Consider the following 16,118-nt stretch of genomic DNA (forward strand, 5'->3'; position numbering starts at 1 on the left):
ATATCGTTGATGAGGTAAGCCTAGCTGTAAAAAGTTTCTTTTCTCCATGTAATAGGTCCCATTTGAATCCAGGCAGCAAGATTGGACTGTGTATCTCGTATGAATAAACGGTCTGGATCACTGAACATGACCCAGGTCCTCAGTAGGCCCCATTTGAATCGAGGACTAAATCCCTGTCCCGAAAGTCTTCCCAGGAACTAGTTGGACCACTTTCGAATTGGGCATTATCACCGAAACATAACCGACGGCTAGCATTCAATTAGGACCTGAGAAATTAACAGTTTGATCATATACATGTGGGCGTAGAGATGGAGTTCTTGATAAATCCCTACCTACGCAGAAATTAGTATTAGATAAAATGAAACCTTGTAACTGGGCGGGACTGGCTCTAACCAGAGCCCAAGCTACATTGTTCAGGGTTTTGCCTGATCCGAGAGGCCGGTTGCTGGGCCAGGTAGGGTTTTAGGCCCAATAAGTACTTGGACGTATTTAACACTGTTTGATGGAAGATGTTACCTTAGAGCTGGTGGAACCATAAGATAGTAGAGCCATCTCTGTACTGCATGCTTGGATGGGTGATGTATCAATTGGGACCATCCATATTGTGGACCTCAACATGGATGGATCCATGTACGTAAAATCATAACTGTAGAGACTTTTAACTTTTTTGTTTGGAAGAATGCAAGTACGTGGGCCCTCAGGCTCAGTATTTCATCCCAACCACAGCCAAAATAGGCCAGGCCCAAAATTTCGTGAGCCAGCCAGGCGCTCTTAGCCCTACCATCAAGTTCATTGGTTGGGGCCAAGCTGGGTGATGTAGAGCTGGTCGCGGATAACTTTATAGCCAAGATGGACCAGAAAAGGCCCGATCGGATGTGGAGATGATCCAGACCGTTAGAACTTAAAACGGACATATCTCACAAACCAGAATGAGTCATTGGACGTGCCATATATGATTTTGGGCTAGGATGACCTACTTTAGTCACCCAACCCCACCACGCTAGCTTGCCCATGCCGAATTTGCGAGATTCCATCATATCGACGATCGAAATCCCTGTTTATTTTCATTTTTACTATTTATAGTAAGTTTTATTTTGCTTGTAACTCTTAATCCCTTGAGTTTCAGGCATTGCATCTAACATGAAAAATGCTTAGAATAATTAGGAGAATAGCATGGTTGAGCCAAATTGGACACTTACTAATTTTGGCTGAAAACCATGCGGTATAGTGGAAATTATCACGACCCTATTTATAGTAAGTCACAATTTCTAGAAGTTTTAGTTGTAGTTAAATTCCAAAACTTCTCCCTAGGGTTTGTAGCCTTATTTAAAGAGTCATAAACTCGTTTTTCATCATCAATAAAATTATTTCGAATTTTTTTCGAAATTTTTTTCTATTTCTCTTCTTTTCGTCATGGATTCGAACTATGTCGGTGAAGAGTCTAGAGAAGTTCTGTAGATTCAAAACAGTTATCCCTTGAGGAAGACGGTTCTCGACCTCAACACAACCTTCTCTACGTTACTGGGCTTGCGCTTGGGTCCTACGCTCATGAGCCTAGTCCAAACAAGTACGCTTGGGAGAGGTAGAGCAAAGTAGCAAACCCATATGCATGCCTGCAGTAAGCATACAAACTGCACTTTATGTGCTTCTCACCATGTAGATGGACGGGCCCAAAATCAAAGGTGGAAATGTAGGTTCCGGAATATATCTGTTTGTGCATATGTCATGAATATGTTGCATGTTGTATCAATTATGGATCTATTGTTGTATCTGATATAGATCTATTATTGCATCTATTGTTCCATCTGCTATAAATTTATTGTTTATGCTATAGATCTATTGTGTTGTGGCTCTGGTCCCAATTTTGAGAAGATTCGCAAGGTGTAGAGGAGAAAAATACGTAATGGCATGTCATGACCTAATCAAGCAGACGTAGAGGGAAGGTGTGTAGTGACCTCACCAAGGAAGTAGAGTTAATGGCGGCATTTTTAGCCATTTGTTGGAGTGAGAGGCTAAAGAGGCTATTGATATCGACGGGTTGAAATTTAAGTTTGTTCATGTAAGCATGATTTCCAAACACGGATTTTCTTGGACATGAGTATGTTTCTATGATAAGAGTGCTCGTCTATACATAAACCTAGCCATGCTTATTGCTTCAAATGGGTTTTGTTTGTAGCCATGGGCTCATTATTGACTGCTATTTTTGCATGGCTATGGGTGTTGGTAAACATGAGTTTTTTTTATCAGCATGGGTGCTTTGGACGGGTGGATTTCTCACCCCTATTGCCTCGGTTGGTGAGCAATCGAAGATAAAAGTCTGTCCTTTTGCCTCGGTCGGTGAGAAACTGAGGCCAAAAGTTTGCCCTTTTGCCTCAGTTAGTGAGCAATTAAGGCCAAAAGTCTACCCTTTTGCCTCGGTTGGTGAGCAACCGAGGCTAAAAGTCTACCATTTTGCCTCAGTTGGTGAGAAACTGAGGCCAAAAGTTAACCTTTTTGCCTTAGTAGGTGAGCAACCGAGGCTAAAAGTCCGCCTATTGCCTAGGCCAAAAGTTTGCCCTTTTGCCTCAGTTAGTGAGCAATTAAGGCCAAAAGTCTACCCTTTTGTCTCAGTTGGTGAGCACTGAGGCCAAAAGTCTGCCTTTTTACCTCGGTTGATGAACAATTGAAATGAAAAGTCTGCCCTTTTGCCTCAGTTGGTGAGAAACTGAGGCCAAATGTCTACCCTTTTGCCTCAGTTAGTGGGTAACTAAAGCCAAAAATCTATAAGTTAACTTTTTTAGCCTTAGTTGGGGATCCAAGGGTGAGTAATCAAGACCATTGCTCTCATGGACCTTGTCATAGATGGCAAAGATTTGAAGATCCTAGCCCTTTCGTTGGATATTTTCAGCGTATTGTACATCCATGTTGGATCACAACATACTAACGGTCCGGATTACCAAACCATGGATCCAATACGTGGAATTTAAAAGGGGGCTTTAGCCTCGGTTCAAAACTGAGGCTAAAAAGGCCAGACCTGAGCGGGGGGCCGGGTCAGGGCCGGACCCTGACTTGTCCAAGTAGCACTTCTACAACTTATACGAGAGAGTCCTTTTGTTCTCTGTCTCTCTCTCTCAACGATTCCTTGAAAGAAGAAAAAGAAAAGAAAAAAGAAAAGAGAATATCAAAATCAAAAGCACTGGTATTTCGATCAGACGGAGGCGAGCAATTCAATCTCTCTTTTCCTCGTTTTGGATCTTCGATTGGAGGAATCGAATCGAAGAAGAAGCTCGATCTTACAGGTATTCTTGTTGGAATTCGCTTTTTCTTTTGAATGTGTTTAGTGAGATTCTGCTGCGTTTTTTTTTTTTTTTTTGATTATCTGAAGCTTTTTTCCGAATCGGTTTGAATCGAATTATTTACGGATCTTTGCTTGATTTCTTAGTTCTTTATCGGAATCGCTCGGTTTTCGCTTCGATCTCCCGATGGGAAGTCGAATTTCCCTTTGATTTTGCTTGCATGCTATGATTTGATGCTTCCTTCAAATCTGTTTGGGGAATTCGCTCAGTAGAAGCTTCGGTTTTCCGATCCCTTCTCGAAGGGATTTCTCTCTCTCCCCCCGATCGTTTCTAGAAAGATCGATATCTTCCCATAAAAGACAATCAGATCTCAGGATTTTTTTTTATTTAGGTTAATCAGGTTTTTACTTTGACGAGCTTGATTAAGCTCGTAATAATTAGATCTCAGGGTCGGTAGCTTCTGAGATCCTGCTGCATCTAAGATTTCTGCTTTCAGGTAATTCGAAAGCTCTAAAACGCTCTTTCTTTGAAGGATTCCTCTCTCTGTATGCCGATACTTCTTGTTGGATCTCTTTTCAGCAGTTGATTTCGTTTGATTCTACCTTTTATTTTGGGGTTTTGATGAAATCTCTAAAATACTTGATTTCTAGCAAGTTTATCTCGCTCTGGATCTTTATTTTTTCTGTTATTTGCAGCGATTTTGATTTCTGTTGTTGTTTTCATTTTCCTGGCTTTTGTTCATTCAGTTCCTGAAGAGAAATTTCTTTCTCGAGCGGATCGTTCCTTCTTTTATGTTCTTAATCTCGCATCCTGCATTTTGTTTCTGCCGATGTGAATCGAGATGATATCTCGACTTTTCAAGGCATCCGCTGCTGAAGAAGTATCTCAAATCATATATATATTTCGCTTGATTTTAAATGAGTATATGTATATTGCAGAAGCAGTGATGGATGAGATACATATTCGAAGATGGTGTATGAGTTTTGTGTGTATGTGATGGGATTCTCTTTTATTAATTTTGGTCTGTGTTTTTAAGGTCATGTTGGTCTTTTTCATTGGAAAATGCTTCCTCTTGGTGAATTTGTGACCTTCTGTTGCTTTTGGATATTTTTCTTTAGTAAATTAGATTAATGAGTTCTGCTGGCCTTTTGCATGTCGGTCATGTTGGTCTTGTGCATTTAATAGCCATGCTTAATTTGTTGCTAGTTATGGGTTTTGTGATCCCTTCGTTTTTGTAGTTCACCATCATTGAATAGTTGCTCCCTATTTTTTTCCAGGTCAAGTCATATTTATGTGTATTTATGTGTTTGACACACAAAAGAATCCAAGAGCTGACTCTCTTTTGCATGCTGAGATCAATCCAAGGCCATAACAATGCCAAGAACAACCACCTAGTGACTTCTCTATTACTCAGTTCCGGTTTTTGGAGCGACTACTTGTCGTCCATGGGCACTGGTGCTATAAGAGGATTACCCCAATGGTAAGAACTACAGAATCCCTTCTTTCTCTGCTTTCACTCAATACAAAATTGTATATTTAAATGGGTTGCATGGCTAGTTCGTACTCATGGAAACTACATTGCATTCAGATCTGCTATTTCTTTTATAAGAATATTTTATTTTGCAGTGATTTTATTGTGAGTAGGTGACTCATGAGCACCTACAATGACTGGTATTCCAAATTCCGAACTCAACCTGATGCGGCCAGCATTTTGGATATTGTAAGTTCTTTATAACAAACTGGGAATGTACATGAATGTTCTTATTACATATTTTCCCTTGAGCATCAAGTAGCCCTGTTCCCTAATATGGGAATGAGGGAAGCATTGTACTGCTCCAAGCCTGCTTAGATCAAGTGAAATTTTAGAGCGAAGACTTTCAGTCAAAGCCAGATCTTCTATCAGCTATCTTTAGATACTTTCAGACCAAATTTCGCCACAGTTTTCTGTGAAGCACTGAGAAGTAAAGTGATGAGTGAAGGATTTCTAGAAGGTCTCTCCAAGCAATTGCATTTGTCTACACCCGAGAAAATTGTTGTTGGTCTTGCTCTGTCAGATTCAGGAAATACGGATTTCAGAATCAGAGGTAAGTTGAGTTGATTCTTATACTGTTTTTATATTTTCTGAATTAGTTGTGCAGGTTCCACTTTGAATTGTGGTTGAGTCCAATTGCCCAACTAACATGTATTATGCATATTTCTATAGATAGCTATCTTGTATGATTTTTTTTTTTTTCACTTTCAATTGCAAGGGTATTACTTAGCTTCATGAACTCTGTAATTAAGGTGATTAACAAAATTTTAGTCTATCAGCCAACATAGTTCTAAAACTTGCCATGTCAGTCTAACTCAGTCGAATTTTGGATCACCATTAGTACTCGATAACCAATTTAAATGGGAAAATTTAAAGGGTTATTCTTGAAATTCCTTTTGGAGGTGAAAGCATTTTGCTGTTATTCATAATTTGTAATGCAGTAAATTATGCATGGTTATATTTGTATTTGAATTATTGTTCCTGAAGTTTTTCAGCTTAGTTTGGAAGAAAACCTTCATGGTACATTGTTCAGCTCTATTGAATAAATTGCAGGTAGATTGGATTTAATCTTCCAGTTGCTGATCTTTTCCATCATTTGTGTTGTTAGGGAAAAAAGATCATGCTGTCCTCAGTTGGGATCAGAGATATAAGATTGCTATCAATGTAGCTGAGGCACTTGATTATCTACATAGCCGTAGTGCTTAGTCTGTTATCCATAGGGATGTGAAATCATTGAACCTCCTTCTGGTTGATGATTTTGAGCCACAGGTCTTGCATTTTTCTTTTATGTAGCTGAACTGATATGTTTGTTATGTAGTATCATCATTGTCTTTAGCCATTCAAACCTAAGGACACTGACTATATCACCATCATTTGACTTGTAGAATACAAATGACCATATCGCTTGGGACTAGGAGTGATGAAGTGCAAGTGCAAAATGCAGTACCCCTGTATGTTCTGTTGGCAAAACCTGTTTCTGATATTACAGTTTCAGAGGTATGCCATATCAAATGTATATGCTTCCATAGGTCATTTAATTTTCCTGTGGCATGCTGCCTATCTGTCTGTTTCTGGATAAGCTCTGATGTGGTTGTACAACAGCATTCTGCAGTTTATCAGCTCAGGAGGACATGCATTCTGAAAGCTTTCTCTGAGTTTGGGAGTGGAGATAAAAAAGAAGCCACCTTTGTTATTCCTGAGCTTAGGAAGTTGTCAGCTGATGGCAAAGCTGGCAATCTGACCGTCTTACTTTTTCTTCAGGGGAACTTGCAATTACTTCTAGTGAAAGTGATCTACTCAAAGACCAATTCGATCTGGCATCTTTTCCATGTAATTTTTATTTCTATTTTCTTTGCTTTTTCTCTGATGAACTGACTTGTTATGTTGGAAACAACAAGTTGCTGGAAAGCTTCCACTGGATGTTGACGTTGAATTCATCCATCCAGTGATTATGGCCGTTAGCAGAGGAAAGCTTCCACTGCTGATGACGCACCAGAACTCTTCCAACTACAGCTCCAACATGTTGGCTGATTTCTCTGAGATGGACTAGAGGCTTCAGTTGTTGAAGTCAAGATCTAGCAATCTGAATTAGAATCCAATGATGACGGTTGATTAAAGCTTCAGTTGTTGAATTCTTTTTTCTTTTTCTTTTTTTCCCCAGATTTCTATTCCAAATAGAAACTAAAATTTCAATTTGAAAAGTGGGTGTGATTCTCATGTTTTTCTCCATGAGTTATTACCTTATGAGAACAAAAATGCAAGCTATTTGATCAATGGCCACTGAATATGCATATAGATTTATGAATGAGTTAAAATAAATGATTTAGCCTCGATTATTGATAAATGATGTTAGAAATTGATTTTAGCCTCAATTGATGTCAACAAAGGCTAAATCTATCTTTAATCTCAGTTTTGCCTTATTTACCTAAACTGAGACTACAACTCCGGTGGCTAAAGGCTTTAGCCTCGGTTGTTGAGAACCGAGGTTAAAAATAGATTTAGCTTCGGTTGGAGGCAATTGAGGTTAAAATTTGGATTTAGTCTCAGTTGAAAATAATGGAGGCTAAAATTTTGATTTGGCCTCATTTCGAGAAAATTGAAGCTAAAAAGGTTTTTAGCCTCACTTGAAGAACTGAGGCTATAAAAGTCAATTTAGCCTCGGTTGCTAAAATTGAGGCTAAAGCCTTTAGCCACCGGGTTTCAACCCCGGTTTGGATATACATAAACCGAGCCATGCTTATTGCTTAAAATGGGTTTCGTTTGTAGTCATGGGCTCATTATGGATTGCTATTTTTGCATGGCTATGGGTATTGGTAAACATGAGTTTTTTTTATCAGCATGGGTGTTTTGGACGGGTGGATTTCTCACCAATATCATGGTGGGCACCACCAACCATCTCAGCACAAGAAGGAAACTCACGTCCAGCAATCCAATCCGCGTAAAGTCACATGGGCAGAGGCCGGATCTACTTCAAACGTTTGTTGGGGGTCCATCTTGATGTTTGTAACAAATATATAATCTCCATCTTTTTTTCTAAATTATTTTATGACACGGGACAAAAAATTAGACAGATCTAAAACTCAAGTGAGCCGCACAATGGGAAGAAGTGGGTAAAGAAATGCCTACAGTTGAAAACTCCCTAAGGTCCACCGTGATGTTTATATGAAATCCATACCATTCACAAGGTTATTATTATTGAGATGAACTGAAAACATAAATATATTAGCCTGATCGAAATTTTCTCTGGCCTACAAATGTTTCAATAATGGATGTTCAATCTCACTCGTTCTTGTTACGTGGCTAGCTCAGTTTTGGATATGCCTGATCTTTCATTCCATGCCCTGTAATGATCCAGGCAAAGGAGGTGGATTTCTCACTAACATCACGGCTGGAAATTAGTTCCCAACGAAAAAAATATGGGCGGAACTACAATGTGCGTGTAGGTGTTGACAAAACTGATTTTTCAGAGCCTGTGTTTTTATTTTATTTTATTTTATTTTATTTTATTTTTTTTATTATACAAAATGGCAGAAATGCCCATTCAACTAGTAAAGAAGGGCCAGAGTGTTGTCACCTGTGGGGTGGCCCAACTAAGAGTTGGATTGGAATGAGTTTTGGCCACTAAGGAAAACGTTGTTAGACGTACGTGATGAATGGCTTGGATTGCATACACGCACCAATATGAGACTTACAGATTGCAGTTACCTTAACCTACAAGCGTTTGGAGTAGATCCGGCCTCTTAAAAATAAGGAGAATTTTACCACACGCCCGCCCTTGATTCTTAATAGGCGGCTAGTGACGTGTATATGAAACGTAATCCAATTATTAAACAGTTGAGAGAGACTTCATCCTTAATTATTACAGGGGCCATAGTGATGCTTATATAATATCCTATCCAACCATTAGATTCCACACTAAAGCATAGGCTTAAGGCCCAAAAATCTAGCCTATCTGCTTTTCAGGTGGGTCACACAAATGAAACAATTTGAAGGGTAAGTGTTGCCCTGTATGCTGTTTCCAATCATTCAATCTACCTGAATCATTGATGAGCTTGATTTTGGGGCCCTGATCCTAACATGGGATGATGTGCCTGGCGGTCGGAATGGATTCCACATAAACATCTTGGTAGGGTCCAAAAGAGCCACAACCTTAGGCGAAACTGGAAGAGGATTGGCTGGTGTACCTCACACCAGCTATATAGCTGCTATATTGACGTTAGGAAATTCCGTGGGTCTAATCATTAGATATGTATTATATCAAACTGTTCATCCATTTGATGAGCTCATCTTAACACTTGAGACAAAAATTAAGACATATAACAATCAAGTGGACCACACTGCAAAAAGCAGTGGGGGATTGAACATTTACCATTGAAACCCTTTTTGGAGTCATAAAAGTTTTGGATCAATATGAAATTTGTTTTTCTTCTTAATTTAGGTCTTTGTGAACTTATGAAGAGATTGGATAGGAAAAAACGTGATAGTGGGCCCTACGAATTTTTTAACGGTGAAAATCACTATCTCCATTGCTATTTGTGGTGTGGTCAAGATGATATTTGGATATGATTAGGTTTTTAGATAATGCTCTAAAATGATCTCTAAAAATAGATGAATGGTGTAGATATAATAAATATATCACTGTGGGTCAATGTAACTTTCATCTCCTTTGAACCGTTCGTACAACTCGGAGCTCGAGGAGCGTCAGTGCTCGTTCGCACGACACGTACCTACAGGTGTGAGGTACACTAGCCAATCCGCTTCCGGCGAAACCTCATTGCTATCATGTCGGCCCTTAAAAAATTCTAATAGCTAGTTTTCCTTTTTTGGCAAAATTCCCTCGAATCAATAATGGAAATGGTCAAAATGTCAATTGTATCTATTTTTGTATAAATGATCTGGACGGTCCAAATTAAAGGCTAAAGATCAAATTAGTACAATTGTCAGATTATTATGATTTTGGGATGGTAGACCATAAAATCTGTTCTCGACTTAGCTTACAGCTTAGATCAAGTGTTTGGGGTGTGTAAATGTCCAATGCAACGAGGAGCTGTATAACTTACAGTGCATTAGGATACTTGGATCATTTCTCTCAAAACAAAACGCACGGATTGAAAGAATCCAACGTTGGTTAGTAGAAAGCGGAGAAAAGCATATACCGTAATGAAAATGCTGCCCATTTAACAAATTTAATAAAGAGATTTCCTAGTTTTCAATAGTAGAAATGCAATTAATATTTGCAGCCACCTAATCTCCGTTCACCAAACTCAAGCGCTTACACGACGCCTGACCCAAACATTCCTATGGAGAATTGATTGAATGCTAGCCCAAGCGTCAGGCCATGGTACTCGTGAGTTGGGCATCACACCCAGGGTTATCCATTCACTACTATGAATCCATGGAACTCCCTATCTCGACACACGCGCTGACTGCTAATTTTGCACACGTAAGAGATTCAAATCTGGGCCATTAATTAGGTGGGCCCAAGAATCAGACAGATCTGCTCATCGGGTGTAGATTAGGTGTTACCTGGATAACACCTTAATGGGTGTTACCCTTACCATAGGGCCCACATTGATGATTTTTTTATATCCACGATGTCCATCCACTTCTTGGGGTCATTTTAAGACATGGTACGAAAAATTAAGCAGATCCAAATCTCAAGTGAACCACACAACAAGAAATCAGTGTTGGTTGAGTGCCTCACCATTAAAATTTTCCAAGGGCCCATTGTAAGATTTTGGTAATTTTTATTTTCCATCCAACCTGTTGATAATGTCAAGAAGACCGGGATGAATGGAAAATACTAATATCAGCGAGCTGTTGATAATGTCAAGAAGACCTGTATGAAGAGAAAATACTAATATCAGCTTATTTGAACCAAGACTTTTGTGGCTCGTAAGAAGTTTTAACTATCATTCGTCACTTTTTCTAGTGGTATGGTACACCTGAGATTTGGATCTTATGAAGTTTCGGGATGGCACCATGAACTGAGATGGAAAAACAGATGGACGGCATCGATATACAAAAAAACAAAATACATTGAGGTGGCCACACACGGCTAGGGTAACACCCTCTAATCTGTTACCCGGGTAATAGCTAATCCGCTCCCCTGCTCATCAGGTGGGACAACAGTATGAAATACATGGTGAAAAAGAGGCCGCGGAAACTTCCACGTTTGTTGAGGGTTACATGTGGGGGCGGTGGTTGTTTATTTTTGGTGACACGTCTTCAAATGAGCTCGAAACAATGGATGGACGTAATGGATTTCTCACACGCGTAGTGGCCCCTCCCAACATCCCTATGCAGGAACTTCCTTTAGCAGGAAATCCGCCTCCAGCCTGGACCGATTCCATCGGACGCGGTTTGGCTAGTGATAGGCCACCAGCCAGCTGGCTAGTGGTCGGTGCTATGTGGACCCACCTTGGTACATGTATTTTATCCACATTGTTCATCCATTTTGAAATATTTTTAGGGTTTTATGCCAAAAATGAGGTAGATTTAAATCTCAGGTGGACCACACCATGGGAAAATAGTAATGATTGGCTACTCCCCTTGACACCAACCAATGGCTGGTGGTCGGTGTTATGTGGGCCACACCATGATGTATGTGTTTCATCCATGCCATCCATCTGTTTTTACATATCATTTTACAGTATAAATCCAAAAATTAGTTATATCCAAATCTCAAGTGGACCACATTACAAGAATCAATGTTGAATGAGGGTCGACCATTAAAAACATTTTGGGGGCCATAAAAGTTTTGGATCAAGCTGATATTTGTTTTTTCTCTTCATCTGGGCCTGTATGACCTAATCAACAGATTGGATGTCAAATAAACAGTATAGTGGGCCATAAGAGGATTTTAATGGTTGATATCCAATTACTATTGTTTTCATGTGGTGTGGTCCACCTGAGTTTTATATCCCTCTCATTTGTGGGAGAAAGTACTAAAATAATCTTTAAAAATGGATGAACGGAATGGATGAAACACATACATCATGGTGGGGCCCACAGAGCACCAAACATCAGTCACGGAGCTGGTGTCAGGGGGAGTAGCCAATCCGTTTCCCTTGATGAAGGGGATATATATATATAAGCTTGTATCAAAACTTTTATGGCCCCGAGAAGTTTCTAAACGTGGGCGTTCTATACTGTGCGGTCCACTTGAGATTTGGATCAACCTCATTTTTGGACTGGTTCCATAAAATGATCTGGAAAAAATGGGTGGACCACGTGGATGAAACACATATATCATGGTGGGCCCATAGAGCTAGTGGCAGGGGGAGTAGCCAATCCCTTTCCGATTCCATCCCGTGGCTGGACCCGGATTTCCTGCCATAGGCTTTTGCAGGAAGTTAATGCTCAAGGATTTTGGGTGGGGCCTACTGTGATGTGTGAGAAATCCAACGCCAAGAAAAAATAATAAGGAGGATAGAGAACTTTAGGGCCCGTTTGGCCGGTCGGATTGGAAGGGATTAGTTGGTATTGGAAGGGATGGGAAGTTAAATCCCAGGATTAGCCGGGCGTGCCAAACAGAGCCGGTGATATGATCCCAATCCCATAGGTCTTAAGACAATCCACTGACAACACCATCATTACCTTTTAATCCCACCCAATCCACCCTAATCCGTTCAAATTTGTCTTGGACGTATTTGGTACGAGGGATGGGAAGGTTTAATCCCGGGATTGGCTGGCGTGCGACTGGATATAGCAATCCCATGGATCTCAAGACAATCCACTGACAACACCATCATTACCTAGAAATTCATGCCATCCACCCTAATACCATTCCATCCCTTCCAATCCACGGGCCCTTAGTGGGGCATTAGAGATGAAACAATGGGAAAAGGATTGCCTACCGTTGAAGTGTTCTTAGGCTCCACCTTGCTGTTTATATTCCATTCAAACAATTTATAATGTCATTTTCACCCTGAGATGAAATGTAAACGCTAAGAACTTAAATCGTTACAAAACTTTGGTGGCCATATATTCCATCCAAACAGTTAAGTGACTTACCCAACTTACGGGCATCCACAGGCCCTTAGGGTAATGACACATCAGAACATGAATATTGCCGGAACGTGTCCAGCACGTACATCTGTGGCCATGGTTTGATGATCTGGACCGGTGATTTGACTGGGCACACTTAAATGGGAGATACCGAAAACATATCCCACGAATGGTTCTAGCTACCCAAGTTTTGGCCTTAGTCGTCTTATGAACGACACTGACTGGACCGTAGGATCTTCCAGCCTGGAATATTCTTGGGGTATCACGTCCATCCACCACCCAACCTATCCCGGCTAAGATTTCCCACACGGCTGTAAGGACGGCACGTGGACTGTGTAAAGGCATATGTGGAGTGGATGCGGATTGCCGGTTCCTGTGCCCGAAAGCTGTGTGGAGCCCACAGAGATGCCCGTGACAAATCTACTCTGTCCATCAGTTTGGAAAGACCACAATCTGATATAGGCATAAAAATCAGGCAGATCCAAAAATCATGTGTGCCATACCACCATTCGAAGCATTCCGGAGGCTACGGGAGTGTTTGATCAGAATGACATCTGTGCCTACAGTTTATTTAAGGTTTCAACAGTGGACGTTCCGTTCCCACTGTTTCGTGTGCTATGTGGCCCTCCTGAGTTTTGGTTTTACCTGATTTGTATAATGATGCTGTATTATAGTCTTTTGAAACTTATAGACGGTTTGGATTTTTCATGGACATTTCTGCAGGCCCCCGACGCAGCTTCGGCCGGGACAGGCAACCCGCGTCCTGTGGAGAGGGGTGCATCGTGCATGTTAGTGCCAGCTCTCATGCCCTGAAATGATCTAGAAAAATATATGGACGGTTTGTATAAAACATATATATCAAGGTGGGGCCCACATAGCAATGTCCAGCTGCGATGCAAGAGTCAGTAGGCAATCCGCGTCCCGTAATCTTCACCTCTCCATCATCCCCTTTATAAATGGGAGTGCCATCTCCTCATCCACGCCACACGGATTCTGTTGAAAAAGCAGCATTTTGCTGGGGTTTGGAAGTTTTGTGCAGTTGACTAACAATCTCCTTCTAAGACAATATTCCGGTACGTTTTGAAATCTTGGGTCATCAAAATATCATCTCTTTTAGGAAAAAAAAAAACGAAGAGAGGGCGAGAGAGTTTAAATTGCTGAAGAAAAGTGCAGCCAGCCAGCGAATATCGCCGAGTCTGCAAAAGGTGATTATCACTAATTTCAGTTTATGTATTAAGCAATTTATTACTCTCCCTTCCCTTCTTTGCCTATTGCTTTTGATGGTATCTTTTATTTTTTATTTTTTCGATTTATTCTTCTAATTACAGATTTGACCAGACGATTTCATTGGATGGGGTGTTGCGGATCAGTTCCAGTGATGAAAACCAAAATCAAGACTGAAAAGGAGACGCCCAAGATGAAGTCTCAACACTTGAAGGCCAAAATAAATCCTGTAAACCTGAGGCCTCAAATAAAGCCCAAAATAAATCCGGTAAACATTAAGCCCCAAATAAAGCCTAGAATCTTGAAGCCCCAAATAAATGCCGTAAACAATAAGCCCCAAATAAAGCCCAGAATCTTAAAGCCCCAAATAAATCCTATAAACCTCAAGCCTCAAATTAAGCCCCAAAACTTCAAGCCCCAAATAAATCCCATAAACAATAAGCCCCAAATAAAGCCCAGAATCTTGAAGCCCCAAATAAATCCTATAAACCTCAAGCCTCAAATTAAGCCCCAAAACTTCAAGCCCCAAATAAATCCCATAAACAATAAGCCCCAAATAAAGCCCAGAATCTTGAAGCCCCAAATAAATCCAGTAAACAATAAGCCCCAAATAAAGCCTAGAATCTTGAAGCCCCAAATAAATCCTGTAAACCTGAAGCCTCAAATTAAGCCCCAAAACTTCAAGCCCCATATAAAGCCCAAAATAAATCCCGTAAACAATAAGCCCCAAATAAAGCCCAGAATCTTCAAGCCCCAAATAAATCCTGTAAACAATAAGCCCCAAATAAAGCCCAGAATCTTGAAGCCCTAACTAAATTCGGTAAATAAGAAGTCCCAAATAAATACCCAATACATCAAGCCCCTTATAACGTCCAACATAAAAACGTGAAGTTCCAAATAAAGCCCCAAAATATCAAGCCCCAAATAAAGCTCGTGAAGCCTCGAATAAAGCCCGGATGAAGCCATCTGAGATTGCAATGTGTTGAATATGCGGCCTCATCATATAGGAGATTTCTACTCTGAAACTTTCAGATATCCCTCGATCACTCTCTCAAATCTCAACTTCCATCCCATAACAAGGTGGATTGCCCCATCAGCACAGCTTTCTACTTCCTTCTTCCATCAGGGAGCGTCTCGCACCTTCATCGCATCCCATGCGCTGTAACCTGGCATTTTTACATGGGAGAACCTCTAACGGTTTTTGAGCTCGGTAAAGATGGGAAGATTAAGCTGACTGTCCTAGGTACTGATCTAGAAGCCGGTCAGCACACCCAATACACGGTGCTGCCGAACGTGTGGTTCGGATCATTTCCAAAGCGGGACGTCATATCCTATTCAATCATTGGGAATTTACTCAAGAAAGCTCCAGCGAGGGACCCCAAGCGCCATTACTCTCTGGTCAGATGTACATGCGCGCCTGCCTTTCGATTCCAGGACTTTGAGCTGGCCTTTCGTGCCAATGTCCTTGCTTTTGCGCCCCACGCCAGGCCTTTCATCAGTTTCCTCACTTTTGCCAACTGATCAGATCCACCGGCGAGTCTTAAATGGTATTTTATGGGATTTTTGTATTTTGATTGTATACAAAACAGAAGAAGAAGAAGAAGAAGCCTTTTTAAGGTTTTGTTAGAATTTCTTTTTGAGGTCTGCTAGTTTGAGTTGCTGTTGTGGCTGGTATCTGCCTATGAAAAATGAAAAAACAAAGCGTGAAAAAGGGTGTCCTTGTTCTATCACGTGAATGTATTTCTCATCATTTCTATACCTTTTTCCCCTTACGTAGTTGATGGGCTCTCTTATACATGCGTGTGGACCTTCACCAAGTAGTAACGAGAATGTATTCATGTTTCAAGTAAAAAGGTTGGTATTATGAGTTTTATTTCATTCCCTTTTCATTGCAGGAACGATGCTATTTTGGTTGGTTTGGACACTAAATGTATTACTTCAAATCGGTATTTGGGTGAATCTAGATTTTCATTTTGTTGGAAGTTTTGGGACCAAGATACTGATGTGGGGACTAGCTTGCTGGTTCAGTACAACTTTGAAAATGGTGGGCGTATCATCCACCATACTTCTTGTAAATG

The 16,118-nt window shown here is 40.6% G+C and overlaps 1 protein-coding gene, 1 long non-coding RNA gene and 1 pseudogene across 2 annotated transcripts; all 3 read left to right on the forward strand.

The window, feature by feature from the left end:
• The first annotated feature begins 3,120 nt into the window (after positions 1–3,120).
• LOC131255950 (uncharacterized) lies at positions 3,121–4,995 on the forward strand. Its single transcript, XR_009176530.1, has 3 exons — positions 3,121–3,278; positions 4,553–4,755; positions 4,902–4,995. It is a non-coding gene; the product is annotated as an uncharacterized LOC131255950 (long non-coding RNA).
• A 393-nt stretch (positions 4,996–5,388) lies between these two features.
• LOC131255314 (polycomb group protein EMF2B-like) lies at positions 5,389–6,856 on the forward strand. Its single transcript, XM_058256011.1, has 5 exons — positions 5,389–5,708; positions 5,915–6,075; positions 6,192–6,303; positions 6,409–6,636; positions 6,716–6,856. The coding sequence occupies exons 2-5, from the start codon at positions 6,059–6,061 to the stop codon at positions 6,854–6,856; spliced, it is 498 nt and encodes a 165-aa protein (XP_058111994.1). The 5' UTR covers positions 5,389–5,708; positions 5,915–6,058.
• Positions 6,857–14,359: 7,503 nt separating this feature from the next.
• LOC131256522 (uncharacterized) lies at positions 14,360–15,665 on the forward strand (annotated as a pseudogene).
• The last annotated feature ends 453 nt before the right edge of the window (positions 15,666–16,118 follow it).

This window comes from Magnolia sinica, chromosome 9 (assembly GCF_029962835.1).
Source record: "Magnolia sinica isolate HGM2019 chromosome 9, MsV1, whole genome shotgun sequence".
Taxonomy (NCBI): Eukaryota; Viridiplantae; Streptophyta; class Magnoliopsida; order Magnoliales; family Magnoliaceae; genus Magnolia; species Magnolia sinica.